We start from the raw sequence: 17,439 nt of genomic DNA on the forward strand, positions 1-17,439 counted from the left end.
GTAAAAATAATATGTGGGCTATGGTGAACAAGATCTACCATCCATGTGAACAGATCCCCAGGAGAAAAGAGAGAAAATAGAGCAGATACACTATCTGAAGAAATTTCCAAAACTGATGTAGGACATCAAACCACACATTCAAAAAAATCTCTGCAAATCTCAAACAGAATGAATACAGAGAAAACCATACATAGGCACAGTATAGTAAAACTGATGAAAAGCAAAGACCTTTTTCACATGGAGCCCAGTGGAGAGTAGTGCAGACACTTCCTCCAAAGGAATCACCATAAGATTGCTGATGGACTTTTCTACGGAAATGATGGAAGCCTGGTGACAATGGAATGACATCCTCGAAGGGCTGAAATAAAAGATCTGCCAGCCTAGACTTCTAAACTCAGTAAAAAATACCCTTCAGAAATGAACTCAAGGGGCTTCCCCAGTGGCGCAGTGGTTGAGAGTCCGCCTGCCGATGCAGGGGACACGGGTTCGTGCCCCGGTCCGGGAAGATCCCACTTGCCGCGGAGCAGCTGGGCCCGTGAGCCATGGCCGCTGAGCCTGCGCGTCTGGAGCCTGTGCTCCGCAATGGGAGAGGCCACAACAGTGAGAGGCCCGCGTACCGCACACACACACACACACACAAAATGAACTCAATAAAATGGCTCACAAAAAGGAAGCAGGTCTCATTGGAGAGATGACTGATTGCTGGGGTGAATGACCAAGCTGAGCAGAAAAAGCTTTTCCTTACAGTAGAATGCCCACTAATAAGTGTATAAAAAAAGATAGAAAATCATTATTCTCCACCATGATAGAAATAACTGAATAGGTAAAATTCATCAATGAATGATAAAACTAGTAGGTGAAAGTTTGATGAGGAACAGCCTGTTTATCTGATTTCAAAGTATTACCCTGCACATTACTTATTAATTACAGTAAATTCAGAGTGGAGAACCTTGGCAGACACCACCTTAACCAAGTGATCAAAGTTAATGTCACAATAATGGGGCAAACTGACATCATAAACTTCTTGAAAGGACCCTACATCACTGAAAAAGAGAAAACACCCCCATTGTGGTGTTCCCACCAAAAAAATACCACCTCAGTCTAATCATGAAGAAATATCAAAGAAACCTAAATTGAGGGATAGTCTACAAAAATAACTGGCCCATACTCTCCACATTGTCAAAGTCATGTAAGACAGAGAAAAGCTGAAGAACTGTCCCAGATTAAAGAGAGTTGAGGGTCATGGCAAGTAAATGCAATTCATGATCTAGGACCAGGGGAAAATAACTAGAGAAGACACTATTGGGACAGTTGTGAAATCTGCATATGGACTGGGGAGTAGATCATTATAGCAAAAGGAAATGTCCTTGATCTTAAGAAATACACACTACAGTTCTTTAAGGGTAAAGTGCTATGATTTCTGCAACTGATTTCCAAATGGTTTAGAGAAAAATAAGTGTACACACACACACACACTTACGAGAGAGAGAGAGAACGCAAATGAGAAACCAAATGAACAAACCATTCTTAATTGGTAAATTCGGGCATATGGGAGTTTTTGTAGGACTGCAACTTTTCTTTAAATTTGAAATTATATCAAAATAAATTACAAATATTTTATAATGAAAACATTTAAAAAAGAAAGTGAAAGAAAGATGTGTTCAGATCCAACAAAAACTGAGAATCTATAAGTAGCAGACTTGCACTAAAAATCACACTAAGAGGGACCTTCAAGCACCAGGAATGTGGTTTTGATTGTATGTGTAACAATGCAGAAAGAAATGAGGAACGCTGGGAAAGGTAAAGAGGTAAGTCTAAATGAAAATTAACTGCTTAAAACAAAAATAATGTCTTACGGGGTTAAAAAATGTCAAATTAAGAAACATGACAACACCTGCCCAAAAGTTGGAAGGAAAATGAATACAGTCAAAGGGTATCAGGTCCTTGCATTGTCTGGTAAGTAGTGCAAGTACTAATTTAAGGTGGTCTGTCAGAAGTCAAAGTGTACATTGAACCTCTAAGGTAACCACTTAAGTAACAGGAAAAGAATGTGTAACTAACAAACTAAGCAAGGGGGGTGAGAAGTGGAATAGAAAAATTGATTAATCCAAAAGTCAGAAAGAGAGGACAACAAAGAAGGAATAGATGTGAAATGCATTTAAATCTAAACAGCACAGTAATTACGTTAAATGTAAATGGACTACCTATACTAATCAAAAGGTCAAGACTGTCAGATCAGACTGGCTTGTAAAAGTCCATTTATAATAAGATTTTATCATCTAACTATCTTAAATATAAGAATACAGCAAAGCTGAAAGTAATACAAGAAAGAAGAAAGTATGCCATGCAAAACACTAATCCCCTCAAAAAGCTGGTGTCTCCCAAACAGCAGGTAAAGCAGACTTCACAACAAGAAGAACTGCGACATTTCATAACAGGGTTAAAGTATCAACAACAGGAATATCTAGCAACACTCTAAGCCAGTGGTTCTAAAACTGAACTCTGCATTGAAATCACCTGGGAAACTGGCTGACTTCATGACTGGGGTGAGGGCCCAGCTCCAGGCGCCTCTTGGCACTTTTGAGAACTAGCAGTCCCAGCCCTCTAGGTCGACTGCCTAGGACTCAGCGGCCTCACACTTCTGAAGGGCTGTCAGATGGAAAAAGGATCAGACCCAAGGGCCTCCAAGGTGGAGGCAGACCAGTTCCTTCCACCTGGCAATGGAATGGTAAGTGACGGGAGCCAAGTCTGTGGGCAGCTGCAGCCCCTGCAAAAACTGGACGTTTCCTAATCGGTGCTTTGTGGAGCCCAGGCACCCTGTCGGGTGACTGCCAATGGAACTGGTCAAAGCCAGGGGGTCCAGACAGGGTACCAGGATAAGGGGCTGTGGGGTTTCAGAATCGCAGGCTGGCTGGGGACACTGTGTGTCCCTTCCCATCTCACCAAGGTGTAAATGGGGTCTTATGGAATGGCAGGAGCCCAGTGAGGACATCCCGGCCCTACTCTCAGTTCTGCAGCCTCCCGGCCTGCAAAGAGGGTTGGACACGTGCAAGGGACTTAAAGACTGCACCCGACATCTGTCCCCTGCGTTTCCACAACGGACCGTAGAATAGGACCAAGCACAGATACGGCGTCAGACAGGCCGGGGTCCAGATCTGAGCCAGGAAGTCGCTTCCTCACTGTGACCTTGGCTCACGGAACCTGGGGACACCCAACCTCCTGGGCGCAGTCAGAGGGCACAGGGTCGGGCAAGGTGGTGCTGCGGTGCCAGCCTGCCGGAGCCCCACCTTCCCGAGCACTGCAGGGAGGCGGAGCCCCTGTGGGGCCCAGGACCCGGGGCCGGTCCCACTCACCCGGCCATTGGTCTCGCCCTTCCACCAGCCCTGGTCCCCACCAATGCGGCTGTAGATCTTCACCACATCGCCTTCTCGCAGCGAGAGCTCCCGCAGGTCCCGGGCAGCGAAGTTGTACCTGGCGACGGCCGTGCCGATGACGCGGGGCGTAAACACTGCTGGGGAAAGACGGGCGGCGTCACACAGCTGCCAGGTGGGGCCGCCAGGGCGGAGGGTCCTTCAGGCCGAGCTGGGTCTCTCCCCCGGGGCCCAGCCCTGCGCCCACAGAGGAGCCCATCGAGTGGAAAGGCTCTGGCGGGACAGACCAGGCTCCTTGGTCCCAGGGTCCCTCGCTCCTCTGTGGGCGCCCCAACCTGTGGGCACGTGGCCCATCCGAGCTCCACCGTGATGAAGTCGGAGCTTCACCGCCCCACTGGGGGCCGTCACGGGTGGCAAGCGTGCTCGTGGGGATACGAGCAGGTGTCGGTGCTCTGTCACAGCTCCCTCGGGGCCTTCCCCCATGTGCCCAGGGCCTGGGCATCACATGGCCAGTGGACAGCTGAGTGACCACTGCCCAGCTCCCAGCCTTCACTCTGACAAAGTGCCTGGAATTGGACCCCAGGGCACTGGTGCCTGACTTCCCTCATGTCCCCAACTCTAGAGCCCAAGCCAAACTGGAAAGCCGGTTGGACCAGCTTGGCCCGGGACCCAGGAGTCCCGATGGACAGATGACAATGGCCCGTGATGGGAGGGACAGCACATGCAGCTGCTGGGGAGGGCTCTGAATCTGGCAGTAGAGGGCCGTGCGGTCAAGGCCAGTCGAGACCTGTCCCCCTGCACCCAAGCCCCACAAGTCCTCCTTACTGTCGCCCAGTGGGGCCCGCCCCGGGGCTGCTCCCACCTTCACCCCGAGGGGGTCGCCCGGCTGTTTGCTGCTGCCAGACGCAAAGCTCCCGGGGAGCAACGGGGGACAGTGGCTGATGAGCTGGAGAGGGGTCATGGGGGTGAGCACGGCAGGGGTGAGGGCAGCACCAGGCCGGACTGTGTCTGCAGGAGCCGCAGCAGCCCCCCACCCCCACCCCGCTGCTCCACTCTGCACACGCCCGACCCGCCCCGCCCAGGCTGCGGGCAGCTGCGGACACTTTCAGGCCGGGGCCGGGGCCCGCCAGGCAGCTGGCGGCAGGCCAGGCCCCCCACGCCCCGAGCAGCAGCGGTACCTGGCCAGAAGGGCACGGAGGAGCCCTGAGAAGCAAGGCTGAAGCCCTGAGGACTGAGAAAAGAAAAGTTGTAGGAAGCGCAGGAAGCTGCAAAGAGGCGAGAGAGACTGTGAAAGGGGCGCCGGGGGAGCATCCACACGCTGTCCCAGGCGCGGTCACAGGCGGCGGGGATGGGGGCCCAGGCCCCGCCCAGGGCACCAGGAGGGCAGCGGGACGGCGCGGGCCTCGGGACCCACCCGGGCACGGGTGCAGCTGCCCCCGCTCCACCTCCTGCACCAGTTTCCTGGGCCACCTCCTCCCAGTGGGCGGGCTCGTGCGAGGACACAGGAAACTATTCGTGCGGATGGATCTCAGCCCCTTGCCCGGCACACAGTAGGTGCTCACTAAAGGCCCGTCGTTCCTCTCCTGGCCTGCTCTGCCCTGGTGGGACCCGAGGTCCTGGGGGCCCCTACAGCTGGAGGAAGTGGGCTGGCTGGCTCCGAGACACAGCCCTGGGCCGGATGCGAAACACTCTGGGCCCAGCCTGCCCCTCCCCCCAGCCGGCCCCCATCTGCAAACAGAGGTACTGGCTCTGGCTCCCTCGTAGCTGGGGTCCCTGGGCAGGGGCGGGGTGGGGGATGCTGGGGCACAGGGACGGACCTGAGGACAGAAGCGACCTGCCCGGTTCCCTCCCCACTCTGACCTCCAGGCAGAGGTATCAAAACTCGGAGCAGCAATTCATAGCTGGCACTCCCCACCCGTCACATGGGGCCGCCCTGGCACCCTGGCTCAGGAGGGTGCTGGGAAGGGCTGGGGGGCCTGGGCCACTGCTCCCCGGGGTGGGAATAGGGAAGGGGCTCCTGGCCGAGGTCAGTGCAGCGCACCAGAAGCCTTCCGCGCACGGGCGTTACCTGGGGACCGGCTGGAGGCCCTGGAGGCCGCGCGTTCCCGCGACTTGTAGGGGTACTTGAGCGTGGTGTCCAGCTGCTTGAAGCTCTCCTTCAGCGAGTGGTACTGGTAGTACTCTACCAACTCCTGCAAGACGCACACACTCACTGCTGCCTCCGCCTCCAGGCAGTCCTCCCAGACGCCCGGCCCTCCCTCTCCCACCTCCCCAGGTTCTCACAGGGGGCTCATCTCCTTGACCCCCGAAAACTACCCCTCCTCCTCGCTGCCCCTCCTAGCACCCAAACTGGGGGCAGGGCGGTCAGTATCGCAAACTTTTGATCCTGCGATTTCTCTCCCAAAAGTTTCTAAGGGAAGAGTCAGGGAAGAAGGCCGGGACTGATGGACACAAGTGCTCCCGGCAACACTCTTCATAATAGAGAAAAACTCGAAACGCCCACACGTCCCACACCAACACCAGGGAAGTGCCTCGAGAAACCCCAGCATATATCCACGTGACCGAATGCCACGCAGCTACAGTGGGGCAGGAAGAGGGTGGTCCCCCTGGTGAGCATTCCTTGTGTTGAGAGGTAAACTAAGAGTTGGGTCCAGTGTGGCCAGGGGCTTTGTTTGAAAAAGGAACCTATAACCCACACCTAGGCTCTACTTAGAGGTGGTGGGGACTCACCCTGAGATAAGAACATCAGGTTTGGGGGCAGACTGTGGATACTCTGTTTTACTGGGTGCATTTCTGCGGCCGCAGTGGGCAGTCTAAGAGCTCAAATGCTCCAGTTAGATGTTCTCCATGCACGGAACATGCGTAATTTAGCAAAGAAACACCAGGTCCAACTTTAAAATCATTTTAAGAAGGACTATGCCTCTCGCGGCTTTCTGGCTGGGCTGGGACAGCTGGGGGTAGGGGCGTTGGAGGCGAATGGGCTGCGTGATGCTGGCGGCCCTACTGTCCACCACGGGGTTTGGGGGACAGAAGCCTGACTCGGGGGGCCTGCGACGAGGCCTTACCTGTCCCAAGGTGCCCTACAATCCAGTTTCCCTGGATCCTTCCCACGCTGGGAAGACTCTCCTCCCCGGGGACAGGGGGACCCCTGCTGGGTTCTGCCGCTCTGCAAGCCCGGCCCGCAGGAGTGGGTGCAGGGGGCCGCTCCTCCTCGGTGTGGCCACAGTGGAGACCTGGGCCCTCCTCCCGCCTCGGGGATGGGCCGGTGGGAGCTGCGGGATCACGTACCGAGAGGCTTTCAAATTTCTTGGCTTCGGTGATGTGCACCCAGCTGTCCTTCTCCACCACCTTGATGTGTTTCACCTCGTCATTGAATCTGGGCAGAGCACACGGGAGCGCCGGTCACTACACGAGCCACACAGCCCCTGGCCCCCCAGGGGTCCAGACTTATTCTATGTCTGCTGAGCGAAGACCCCGGCCCTCGGCCCACACCTCCTGCTCCTATGGCTGCAGCCTCTCTCCCTGCCCCAGCCGGGGCCTGTCCCCCACTGCTTGTCCATCCATCCATCAGACCACCCGTCTGAAGCCCAAACTCCCAGGTCAGCCAAGGCCTCAGGCCCCGCAGCTCCACTCCTCTCCCCCATCCAGCGCCACTGTGATGTCCTGTCCCAGATTCCTCTTGTTCTCTGCACTGGGGACGTCCCCCTCCCCATTTCCCCATCACCTGGTGAGGCTTTCACAGTATGGTTTGTAAGTCAGAGGTCTGACCTTGGCCTGTGAGGCCCGAAGGGAGCAGCCTCACCCCAGCTGGCCGGAGGAGCTCTTCCTCAGACACGCCAAGCACAAGCCTGCCATGCCCTGGCACTGGCTGTCCCCTCAGCCCAGAATGCTCACCCTCCTGCCCCCCTCACGACCCTGCCTTGTGTCCAGGTCTCAGTTCAAATGTGGCCTCATTGGAGAGCGCATACCCCTTGCCTCCAAATCACAAAGACATCACAAGTAAAGAAAACGACACGTCAGTATCCCCTATGACAACAGAGGCACAAATCCTCAACACACTCTCCATGTGCACATCTATACACACCAATATATAAAGAGGACTTTACACCACGATCAAATGGGAAATTCTGGGAATGCAAGGTCGGTTTAACATCCGGAAACCAGTTAATGGAATAAACAGTTGTTAAATAAGCAAACGCCCAGCTGGCCAGCCTCCTCTCCCGTGGGGCCTTGGAGAACACCCACCACTCTGTTTCTCCTGGATTCGAAGTGAGCTGAGCGTGCTCAGCCCCACCCCAGCTCCTTGGACAAGACCCGTCTGAGCCCCACTCCAGAATCCTGCAGGCCAGGCACCCAGAAGGTGCTCCACGAATTCCTATCAGGCGAGAGACATCTCTGCCACTTCACTGCTTGGTGCTGCTCCAGTCTCTGCCACAGGCCTGCCAGCACGCCTCATGCGCCACTGATCTCCCAGGGCCCTACCGAGACTCTCACTGCGGGAGGCCCCACCTACACTGGGTCACACACCTTACGATGCTCCCACCACCCACGGCGGGTACAGCTGACCTCTGCTGGAGAGCAAGTCCTGTGTACCAGGTGGCCCAGGTTGTGTCCAGCTGACATTCACTAGACATCTGTCACTTTCAAGGCTGCAGGTGTTCTTTGGTTTTTGTATTTTAGAAAAGCCAGCGCATTTGTTTCAGGCCCAAACATTAGTGGGGCCTCTTGGAAAGCCCGTGGGGACCGTGGCAGTTTGTCCACCTAGGTGGGGGTCTCGTCCTCAGTTCTGGCTCCTCCTAGCTGCCCAGATCCCGACCCCTCCATCTCTTCCACCCCAGGGGTCCTCCAACAGCCATTCTGTACAGTGGGACCCTGCCCTGGATGACCAGGGGATGACCACCCGCAGGCCTTCTCCCAGTAATGCCAGAAGGGGATGGGGGGTACGTTCACGCACGTGCACACGTGCAGGCATGCTGGCCGGCGGCACGTGCTCAGGCCAGGACCGGCACCCTGCTGCTGGGGCACTCATGCCCTCGGCCCCCACTGGGCACAGGTGCAGAGGAAGCTGATGTAGGGGGCGGGAGAACAAAAGCTGAGATGGAAAGGTGGGAGTGGGCTGTGTGCTCAGGACCTGGGGGCGGCCCACTGAGCCCGGCTCCCGTCTGCCCCTAGCGGCCAGAGGCGCTCCTGCATCCTCTACCAAGGGGGCCTCTCTGCTCCCTCGCGTTGCTTCTGTGACTCGATACCAGAAGCACCCAGGCGGTGAGTCTGTGGCCGTCCGGTGGCCCGGTCACTGGGCCTTCCCCACCCCCCGCAGACCCGAGGGGGCCTTTCCTGGATACAGGTCACCCTGCTGGAGGCTCTTGACCCCATCAAGGTCACGGCAAACCAGAACCCTCTATTCACCGGCCTGAGACTCCTGTCCAGTGTGTGTCCTATGCCGATGGTGACCAACGACCAATCAGATTCTGTCTGTTGAAGAGGAGATAGACCCACAAGGGGGCAGAGTCTGAGCGGGAGGACCCCAGCCCAAAGGCCACGGGCTGAAGCCCTGAGCTGGCAGCAGCGTGACTGCCCGTGTTCTCCAAGGCCACCCGTGGGGCCGCTGGAAGTCCCTGACCTCTCACCATAGGCCTGTCCCCATCCCTGAGCTCCTCTCGTCCCCACCACCTGGAAAACGCCAGACCAAGCCCACGGGGCGGCTTCGGGCAAGGCTGGCGGCAGGCCGGGATCACTCACGATTGTTCTGGGCCGGGTGCATCGTGCAGACCCGCTGACGCCCTTTCATCTCAAAAGTGCCCTGGCGTGGGCAACGCATCCCAAGGCCACACCCAACAAGCCCAGAATCCGGAGGGGATGTGGGCTCCTTGGTTCAGAACGGCATGGGGGGAGGGGTCTCTCTGAGCCCCAGCCTCCACGTACTTGATGCTTATGGCAAAGCGCTCGGCCTCGGCCGGCCGCTCCCTGATTAGGTAGGTCCCGCTGGCGTGGGATTTGAGCAGGTTGTCGGTCTGCTGCCTTTCCATGTTGCCGGCAAACCTGGAGCAGAGGGGGAAACGGGGGCTGTTCACTGACACGGCTCTAATCTGCCGAAGAGCCTATTGGGACGCGAGGCCACGCCCCTGGGAGGAGGGGCGAGCAGTGGGCGGGGTCTGGAGGAGACGCGCGGGGCGGAGCATCCACGTGCCTGGCTCACAGCCCGCACAGGGAAGGTGGCTGGGGGAGAGATGAGGACCCCAAAGAGGCCCCAGCCACTCCACCGCGGCCTCCACCCTCCAGAACCTTGGGCCTGCAAGAGGCGTTCAGGGTACCAGACATTAGATCAAATTTCCTTTCCAAGTTGTCACTGTTTAATAAGCAGTGATAAACACAAACTGCTCATGTGGGGTTTTGTTTTGTGTCCTAACGTACTGGAGACCATCGGCATCTCCGTGGGTGGGTTTCCGACACACTGACTGAAAGCTTTTCTTGCCAGCTCTATGGAAATGAAGCCCACCCCGACCCCCAACCTCAAGAACAAAGCCTGACCCCATTTGCACCTCCCTGTCGGGCTGAATTGGGACTTTTGTAAACAGATTCATTAGAAAATTAAAGTTCTGTGCGTTACTCCATCAAGTGAAAATCAGAGCTTAAGTCCTCCACCCTCCACATTAGACCCAACTGCAGGGTGAACAGCGTACTGGAACAGACCCAGAGGTCTCAGAGACCCAGATGGGGCGGTGCTGGGGAGGCCAGGGACACCGAGGGTGCAGGCACATCACACCACTGGGCACAGGGGTCCCGGGGTGGCTTCAGGGATCAACCCCAAACCGAAAACCACAAGGGCAGACCCTCCCGGGGTCGAGCGGCCCACTGCTCTGGGGCTGCCACAGGGCGAGCTTCTGCAGGGCCATGGTCACTGAAGGGTAGCCATTCTTCCGGGCAGCCGGTGAGCCGGCCGGCAGAGTGATAAGAGCTGGACCCGAGGCTGACCTGCACCTGAGACTCGTACCTACCATGTCACCTCCACGTTTTACTCATCAAACAGCCCCACTGCTCTCATCAAGCCCGTATGAGCAAATACAATTATAATTTTGGCCTTAAATATACCTCCTTCTATATACTGATATTTTAGACAAGGCTCAAGTAAGATCACATTTTAAAAAGGGCTTCGTTCTCCCAAATGTTAGAACCTGATGATCTGTTTATAGACGGGGAAACAGCGGCCTCGGGGTAGAGAAGACTCCCCCGGGCTCCCAGCGATTCAGAGCTGAGGAGGGGAGAAGGGGGCCACGTGCAGCCGGGCTCAGCCGCCCTGGAGACATGAGAGAGGCAGCCTGGGGCCCCCGCTGATCCACTCACCAGGGGTATGCGGTGTAGTCCATATCCCGGGATGGCGGCCGGCTGATGGGCGGCTGGCAGGAGAGAACATTCGGGTTGGTGTATCCCCAGGACTGTCCACAGAGCGGGGCCCAGCGACGTCCTATCATCAATGACCCCGGGAGCCCAGCACTGGCTACCAGGACGTCTGTGGACTTAGGCCCAGAGCCACTGGCCTGGGAGGTCCCTGAGGGGAGCAGCCAAGACTCACCATCTCTGAGTAGAAGCTCAGTGGGTCTGACCGAATGAATGAATATATAGCATCCAACTACCAGTGCAGTGTGAGGAGGGACACAGCAACCTGAAGGCGGCTACGACTGCTCAGCAGTGGACAGGAGCACACCCTATACCTCGCGTCCTCTGCAGCAGACGGGCCGCAGCCCCAAGGACAGGCGTTGGGCCGGCAGCAGCGCGGCCTGCGGGTGGAGAGCTGCGTCTGCAGCAAAGCTTGCGGCTCTCCAGACCCCACGCTGCGCCCTCGCTGGCCTGGCCTCCCCTCACTGGGCCACAGGCTGGGTAGAGCCTCCCAGACTACCTGTCCCCTCCCCACCCCATTCACCATGCAGATGGGGAAACTGAGGGCCAGGGTTGGGAAGGGACACTCCCCCGCCTCCCCCCCCGCCGCAGGCCACCCAGTGAGTTAGTGACATTTTCTTCCTCTGCTGTCGGGTCCCTTTGACCTGCCAGCAAAGCCTGTCCTAAAATGCTTTCTCCTTCAACTGGGCAATGGCCTGTACAGAAGCAGCAGGCTGGGCAGTGGGGCCAGAGGCCGGGCAGGGCCCGGTAGGTGGACCGGGGCTCCCAGGGGGACGGGCATCTGCCTGCTGCTCCTTCGGGAGAAGTTTCACTCCCTTTTAGCTTTTTCTGGAGTGTGTGTGGGTGATGCAATTGATGGCTGACAGCTCGATGCCTTTTTTTTTTTTTTTTTTTTTTTTTTTGCGGTACGCGAGCCTCTCCCTGTTGTGGCCTCTCCCGTGCGGAGCACAGGCTCCGGACGCGCAGGCTCAGCAGCCATGGCTCATGGGCCCAGCCACTCCGCGGCATGTGGGATCTTCCCAGACCGGGGCACGAACCCGTGTCCCCTGCATCGGCAGGCGGACTCTCAACCACTGCGCCACCAGGGAAGTCCTCGATGCCTTTTGTAACAGAGCAGAACTTGCTCCACAGTGCTCAGAGGAAAGAAATGCCATATTGCCTCTTTTCTAAACATTGTAACATCTAGCTCTGAGTCCTTATGTTGGAGGGAGAAGACTTATAAAGTCCCTCCAGTTTGGAGAAAGGCAGCTGGTCTTTGGTCCATTGCACCTGCTGCAGAGATGCCCATTTTAGTGTTTTTAAAACAGCCGAGCCCTCCCAAGAGGAGGGATCCCCTGCCCCTTGGCCCTCCATCCCAGCTCCGGGGCCAGCTCACAACGGCCTGAACAAGTCCAGGGCGTCCTGAGGGAGGAGACGGCTCTCAGCACCCATGGCACCCTGGCCACCATGTTCCAGAAGCTTCCATGGGAAGTACTCACCCTTCCATCCACTGGACAGGGCTTCACAGACGAGCTAGGGAAGTAACCTGACTTCCTGGTTTGCACCAACCGACCCTGGGAGAGGACAGATGGTCAGGGCCGACGGGGCCTGGCCTGGCCAGTGGTGGGGGGAGGGGGGATCGTAGTGTGTACTCAGCTTGTCCTCAGGAGGACGAGAGTCCCTGAGAAGTCCATCACAGCATCACCTTCCTGCTGTAACCTCGGCTGACCTCATCACCGTTTGGGGCAGGAAAGGTGGGGGGCGCCCTCACTTCACAGATGAGGACACTGAGGCCCAGAGAAGTTACCCGGCTTGCTCGGTGCTGGGACTAGAGCCCCCTGTCCTGGCTGCGGTCTCCTTCTATCCACACCGGCCCTTCGCAAACCGTGAGGGGCATGTGGACCTGGGGGTCCTGATAAAACACAGCACGGCGTGGGAGGGCCTGGGGGCGACTGTTCACTCTCTCCGTTCCCTCTGCCTGGAAGACCCTCCCGGCAGCTGCTCCTCGGCCCCCACTTTCACATCAGCAAAGTGTCTCTGCAAGGCCACCCAAACCTGATGGCCCTGGTGACAGCTAGGGAGGGGAACTGGGTGGCTGGGGTCAGCGCGGGGCAGACCCTGTCCTGCAGACACCTCCTCAGCTCCTGCATCTCCAGTTACATGAGGCCGAGTCTAGTGCGGTAAGTTCATAAGTAAGTAGGTACTGACAAGGACCAGCACACAACGACGACGGCAGTAACAGTACGTGGACACTGGCGAACACACGCACCGGCATCAGCTGTAAGCAGGTCGCCCGGGTCACCCAGCCTGGGCAAGTGCCCCGGTTCCCTGTGGTACCATGTAGACCCCGTGGGCCGGGGCTTGGGAGATCTCGGGGCAGCACCGACAGCTCCCGTCTCAGGCCGTATAACCAGAACAGCAGGTTTCATGGCTCAGAACCGTAAACCATCACATGGACCTGTGTCCGCGTTTGGGCCTCCTGGGTCAGGGCGGTGGGCGGGTCTCGGTCATGCTGTCCCCGCCAGTGCTGAGCAAGGTGGTGCTGGCCTGAACTGGGGCAGGTGGGGAGCAGGGTGGGCGCGGCATGGCCTGGGCGGGGCCTGGGGGATGTGTGTGTGCAGGACACAACCCAGGCAGGAGGCAGACAGGGAAAGGGCTCGGACGCCAGGAGGAGGATCTCTTCCGTGAGGGGATGCTGCACTCCCTACCACCTCAAGGCAAACACCCCAAGACCCGGGCCCTGCTAACAGCCCACTTCTGTCGACCCCGATGGTCTCACACCCCAAACCCACCCCTGCCTGGAAATGCAGGACCCTCTGCCTCTACCCTGGGGAGTGGGGAGGGGGTAGCCGGGGGCCCGAGACCCTCCCAGGTCCAGGACCCACCTCCCACCACTGAGACTCAGGGTCGCCTCTCAGTAGCTCAATCACATCACCCGTCTGGAAGGTCAGCACCGGCTTCCCGGGGGGAGCAGGGTTGCCATGGTAATTCTGCACAGCCACCATCTTGGGACCTGCGAAGGACAGGGCAGGAGAGGGCGTGGCTCGGGGACTTGGTCCTGGTGGCAGCCCACCCCAAGCTGACCTTGACCTCCCCGGCCTTCTCAGACCTCTCAGGGCTCTTGGAAGTGGGCCACGGGCCTGTATCGCCCCTCCCTAAATTCTTCCCGTAAGGCTCCCACGTCCCTTTGTTAAATATCATAAATAAACTATTTATGAGATTAACAGATTCAGGGTATCCCTGCAGTAATAGCAACTTTTTTGTTGTTTTTTTTGCGGTACGTGGGTCTCTCACTGCTGTGGCCTCTCCCGTTGCGGAGCACAGGCTCCGGACACACAGGCTCAGCGGCCATGGCTCACGGGCCCAGCCGCTCCGCGGCATGTGGGATCTTCCCGGACCGGGGCACGAACCCGTGTCCCCTGCATCGGCAGGCGGACTCTCAACCACTGCGCCACCAGGGAAGCCCACAGCAACCTATTTTTAAAGAGCGCTTTCTGTGCCGTCATCCAAACACCTTTCGAATCTGTGACTGAGAGTCAGCAGCGTGGAGCAGAAGACGGGGCATCCATCCTGTTAGAGGTGGGGGCCGGGTCAGCGACCTGCCAAGGCCACACGGCCACTCCGGGGCAGCCCTGGGCCGCCTGAGCCCCCCCCCCCAAACTTGTAGGCCTCTCCTAGACCGTGCCCTGCGCTGACCGGCCCAGCCCTGCATGGGCCACGTCTGCCAGGCCTGGTTCCTGAAGCTGGTGCCCCAGAAGCAGCAGCATGGTCTCTGTTTTCTGTTTTCACGATTAGGTTGGACTCTGTCCACAGCTTGGGCTGCCTCACACCTGATGCTTTCAGTTCTCCTGCTACCCAACGCAGAGCAAGGGGGACATGGGGGGACGGAGGAAATGGTAAACTGACAGCAGCAGTGTCCCAAAGTCTGCTCTGCTCGGGGTCTCCGGGCTGCAGCTCAGGGCTTCTATTGGGCTGAAGGGACCCTGACTCTCTGCAGGTTGGGCCCTGTCCCCATGCCTGGCGCTGCGTCATCAAAAACTAAGGAAGCTCCCAGGGGAAGTGGCCGTGGAGGTGGGAGGGAGATGGGGCCGGAAGGCAGCACACACCCTGGGAGCCTGGAGCCAAGAACGCTAGGCAAAGGTGGCAGTCACCGTGGCCAGGCCCAGGCTCGGCTCCCAGGGTGACCGCTGACAAGGACGATACCAGAGAAGACCCAAGTCCCACAGACTCACCTGGCCCCGCTCCAGAGGTGTCCTGTGAGAGCAAGGACAGAGGATAGTGAGGAGGGAAGGCTGCCCAAGCATCCCACACCCCCTGCCCCCTACACCCAGAGAGAAGGGTCAAGGCAGGAAGTGGGGAGGAGGCCAGGGACATGTCCTGAACGCCCACAGACATTTGTGATGGTGACAACCTATTTCCCTGTGTGACACGATTCTTACTTACACCCTCCACCTCTGTACCCCTCTGCAGCCCTGGGACATCCGTCCTCTTCCCCTCCCATCCCTTACCATTAACTCCCACCTCCTCCAGGAAGCCTGCCCTGACCACCCCAGCCCAGAGCCTCCCTGCTCAAAGCTTGGGGTTTGTCGTCTCTGTCCAGGACGTGTCCTGCTGCATACACTAAATGTTCTGTCTTCCCTCCTCTTTGAGGGCATCTCTGTAGCCCAGGCAGGGCCCAGTAAGAGCCCGTTACATGCTGGTTAATTTGACTGGACCCCACGGCTGGGGAGAGACACGATGTCCACACCCCATAAGTGAATTCAGTGACTCCGCCCCCACGTCAGCTAAAGAGAGGGCTCTACGTCCATCAGGATGGGTGGCAGGTGGGCAGACGCCTGTCACAGAGCTGGGCACCCACAGCCGCCAGCAAGCCACTGGGCAGGTGGAATGGGTGGGCAGCCGGGCAGGGGGACAGCTATCAGGGCCCAGGAGGCCATGCACAGGGACCCATTTCTACTGACGACCACAAAGGAAAACAAAGGCCCCTCGTAACCAACAGGGGCTCTGCAAGCCGGCCTGGCCCCGGAAGCGTGAGGGCTGGAACGGTTGGGTCTTTCGGGCTCCAGGCACAGGGCGGCGTAGGGTGCAGGGCAGTGGGAAGGGAATGGTTTGGTGGACTCACCAGGTCTGCAGGAGAACCTGAAAAGGAAGCACATCGGGGTCAGAGCCGCTGGGCGCGCCTGAGTGTGTGAGCGAGGTGAGCTTCAAGGCCCTTCCTTTCAGACATGGATTATGGACATGTGTGCTTGGTGACCGCAAAAATCTCTCAATTACTTCTGAGCTCTGGTTTTAGGGGGCCCACGGGAGAACACACACTGGGTATCAGACCCAACGGCAAACTGGTTTTCCTGCATGAGCCAACTCTGCTTCAACGGCAGCAGCTGCCTGATCACTGGACAGAACCTGGGCTCAAAGGGAAGATTTCCACCGTTGATTAGTGGTGCCTGCCGTGGGCAAATGACAGAAGACGTGGTAGTCGTGCTACTCTATCTGTCAGCACCTCGGACATGGGACACCTCAGCTCATCAGATGGAAGGCAAACATTCCGAAGATTCTTTCCGCCTGCCCTGGGGTGACCCAAGGGGAGGACACAGCTCCAGGCTGGGCCCCAGCCATCTGACAAGCTGAGCTGCCACTCCACCACCAGCCAAAACAAGCACCGCAAGGGCTAACGTGTGGCCGATGTGACTTCAACACCGTCTAACACGCACAGTCGCAGCCTGCTTTGGGCAGACATAGGATCCGACAGACCCTGCAGGACAGAGGTTACAGGCGTCAGGCATGAGGCACGTGCCCTTGGGGGAACCACAGGCCCCTTAAAGTAAAATCAGGTGCCCACCATGGGCTCTCAGTGACACAGGGGACGCTGATGACTTCAGCTTTCGAAAGATATGCAATTGCCTAACTGGTAAAGCCTCAACTATACCTATCGTGAAAAACACAAAAACCTAAAAAGAGATGGGGGACGGGGGGCGGGGGCACTGCAAAAGAGGGAGAAGGCAGCTGATGGCTAACGGCAGCTGCTTTTGTCTGGTGTGACAAAAATCAGGATTGCTTTCATCTCCCTTACTTTTCTCTATATCTTCTATGGGAAATGGGTATTTAATAATCAGAGGGAAAAGGAAACAGAAAGATTATTTAAAAATAAGAAAACTTGGACTTCCCTGGTGGCGCAGTGGTTGAGAGTCTGCCTGCCGATGCAGGGGACACAGGTTCGTGCCCCGGTCCGGGAAGATCCCACATGCCGCGCAGCGGCTGGGCCCGTGAGCCATGGCCGCTGGGCCTGTGCGTCCGGAGCCTGTGCTCCGCAACGGGAGAGGCCACAACAGTGAGAGGCCCGCGTACCGCAAAAAAAAAAAAAAAGAAAGAAAAAAAAAGAAAACTTGACAGGAAATACACCAGAATATCACCTTTGGTTATTTCTTAATATGTTCATAATTGATCATTATTTTCTTCTTTGTTTCATTTCTCCTCTTTTTTTTCCTTTAAGTTTTTGATAAAGAAGTATGTTACTTTTAAGATCAGGAAAAAAATGTCAAAAGAAATGAACTGACCAGTCGCTTGACGCAAAGGACACATGGCCACAAGAGGGCGGTAGCCATGGTCAAAGCTGAAAAGCTGCGCTGGGGCCAGTCGGGGCCGGCAGCATCCTCTAGCCCGGAGGAGACTGGCAGGGTTGCTGAACTTCCGCCGG

The 17,439-nt window shown here is 57.3% G+C and overlaps 1 protein-coding gene across 5 annotated transcripts in view; it reads right to left on the reverse strand.

Annotated features, from left to right (window-relative positions):
* The window catches only part of VAV2 (vav guanine nucleotide exchange factor 2), a 176,184-nt gene that overhangs the window by 832 nt on the left and 157,913 nt on the right, over window positions 1-17,439 (reverse strand). The window contains exons 18-27 of one of the 5 annotated variants that reach the window (XM_082614302.1): window positions 15,868-15,884; window positions 14,978-14,999; window positions 13,631-13,758; window positions 12,245-12,319; window positions 10,713-10,765; window positions 9,294-9,410; window positions 6,660-6,747; window positions 5,440-5,563; window positions 4,550-4,636; window positions 3,354-3,508 (exon numbers count right to left, since the gene is read on the reverse strand). In XM_082614302.1, coding sequence (XP_082470428.1) covers window positions 3,354-3,508; window positions 4,550-4,636; window positions 5,440-5,563; window positions 6,660-6,747; window positions 9,294-9,410; window positions 10,713-10,765; window positions 12,245-12,319; window positions 13,631-13,758; window positions 14,978-14,999; window positions 15,868-15,884 — 866 coding nt within the window. Of the gene's footprint in view, window positions 1-3,353; window positions 3,512-4,549; window positions 4,637-5,439; window positions 5,564-6,659; window positions 6,748-9,293; window positions 9,411-10,712; window positions 10,766-12,244; window positions 12,320-13,630; window positions 13,759-14,977; window positions 15,000-15,867; window positions 15,885-17,439 lie in introns of all 5 variants that reach the window. The other 4 variants (XM_082614299.1, XM_082614298.1, XM_082614301.1 and 1 more) reach the window with 4 other exon arrangements.

The sequence above is a fragment of the Mesoplodon mirus genome (assembly GCF_964341445.2).
Source record: "Mesoplodon mirus genome assembly, chromosome: 1".
NCBI classification, from domain to species: domain Eukaryota; kingdom Metazoa; phylum Chordata; class Mammalia; order Artiodactyla; family Ziphiidae; genus Mesoplodon; species Mesoplodon mirus.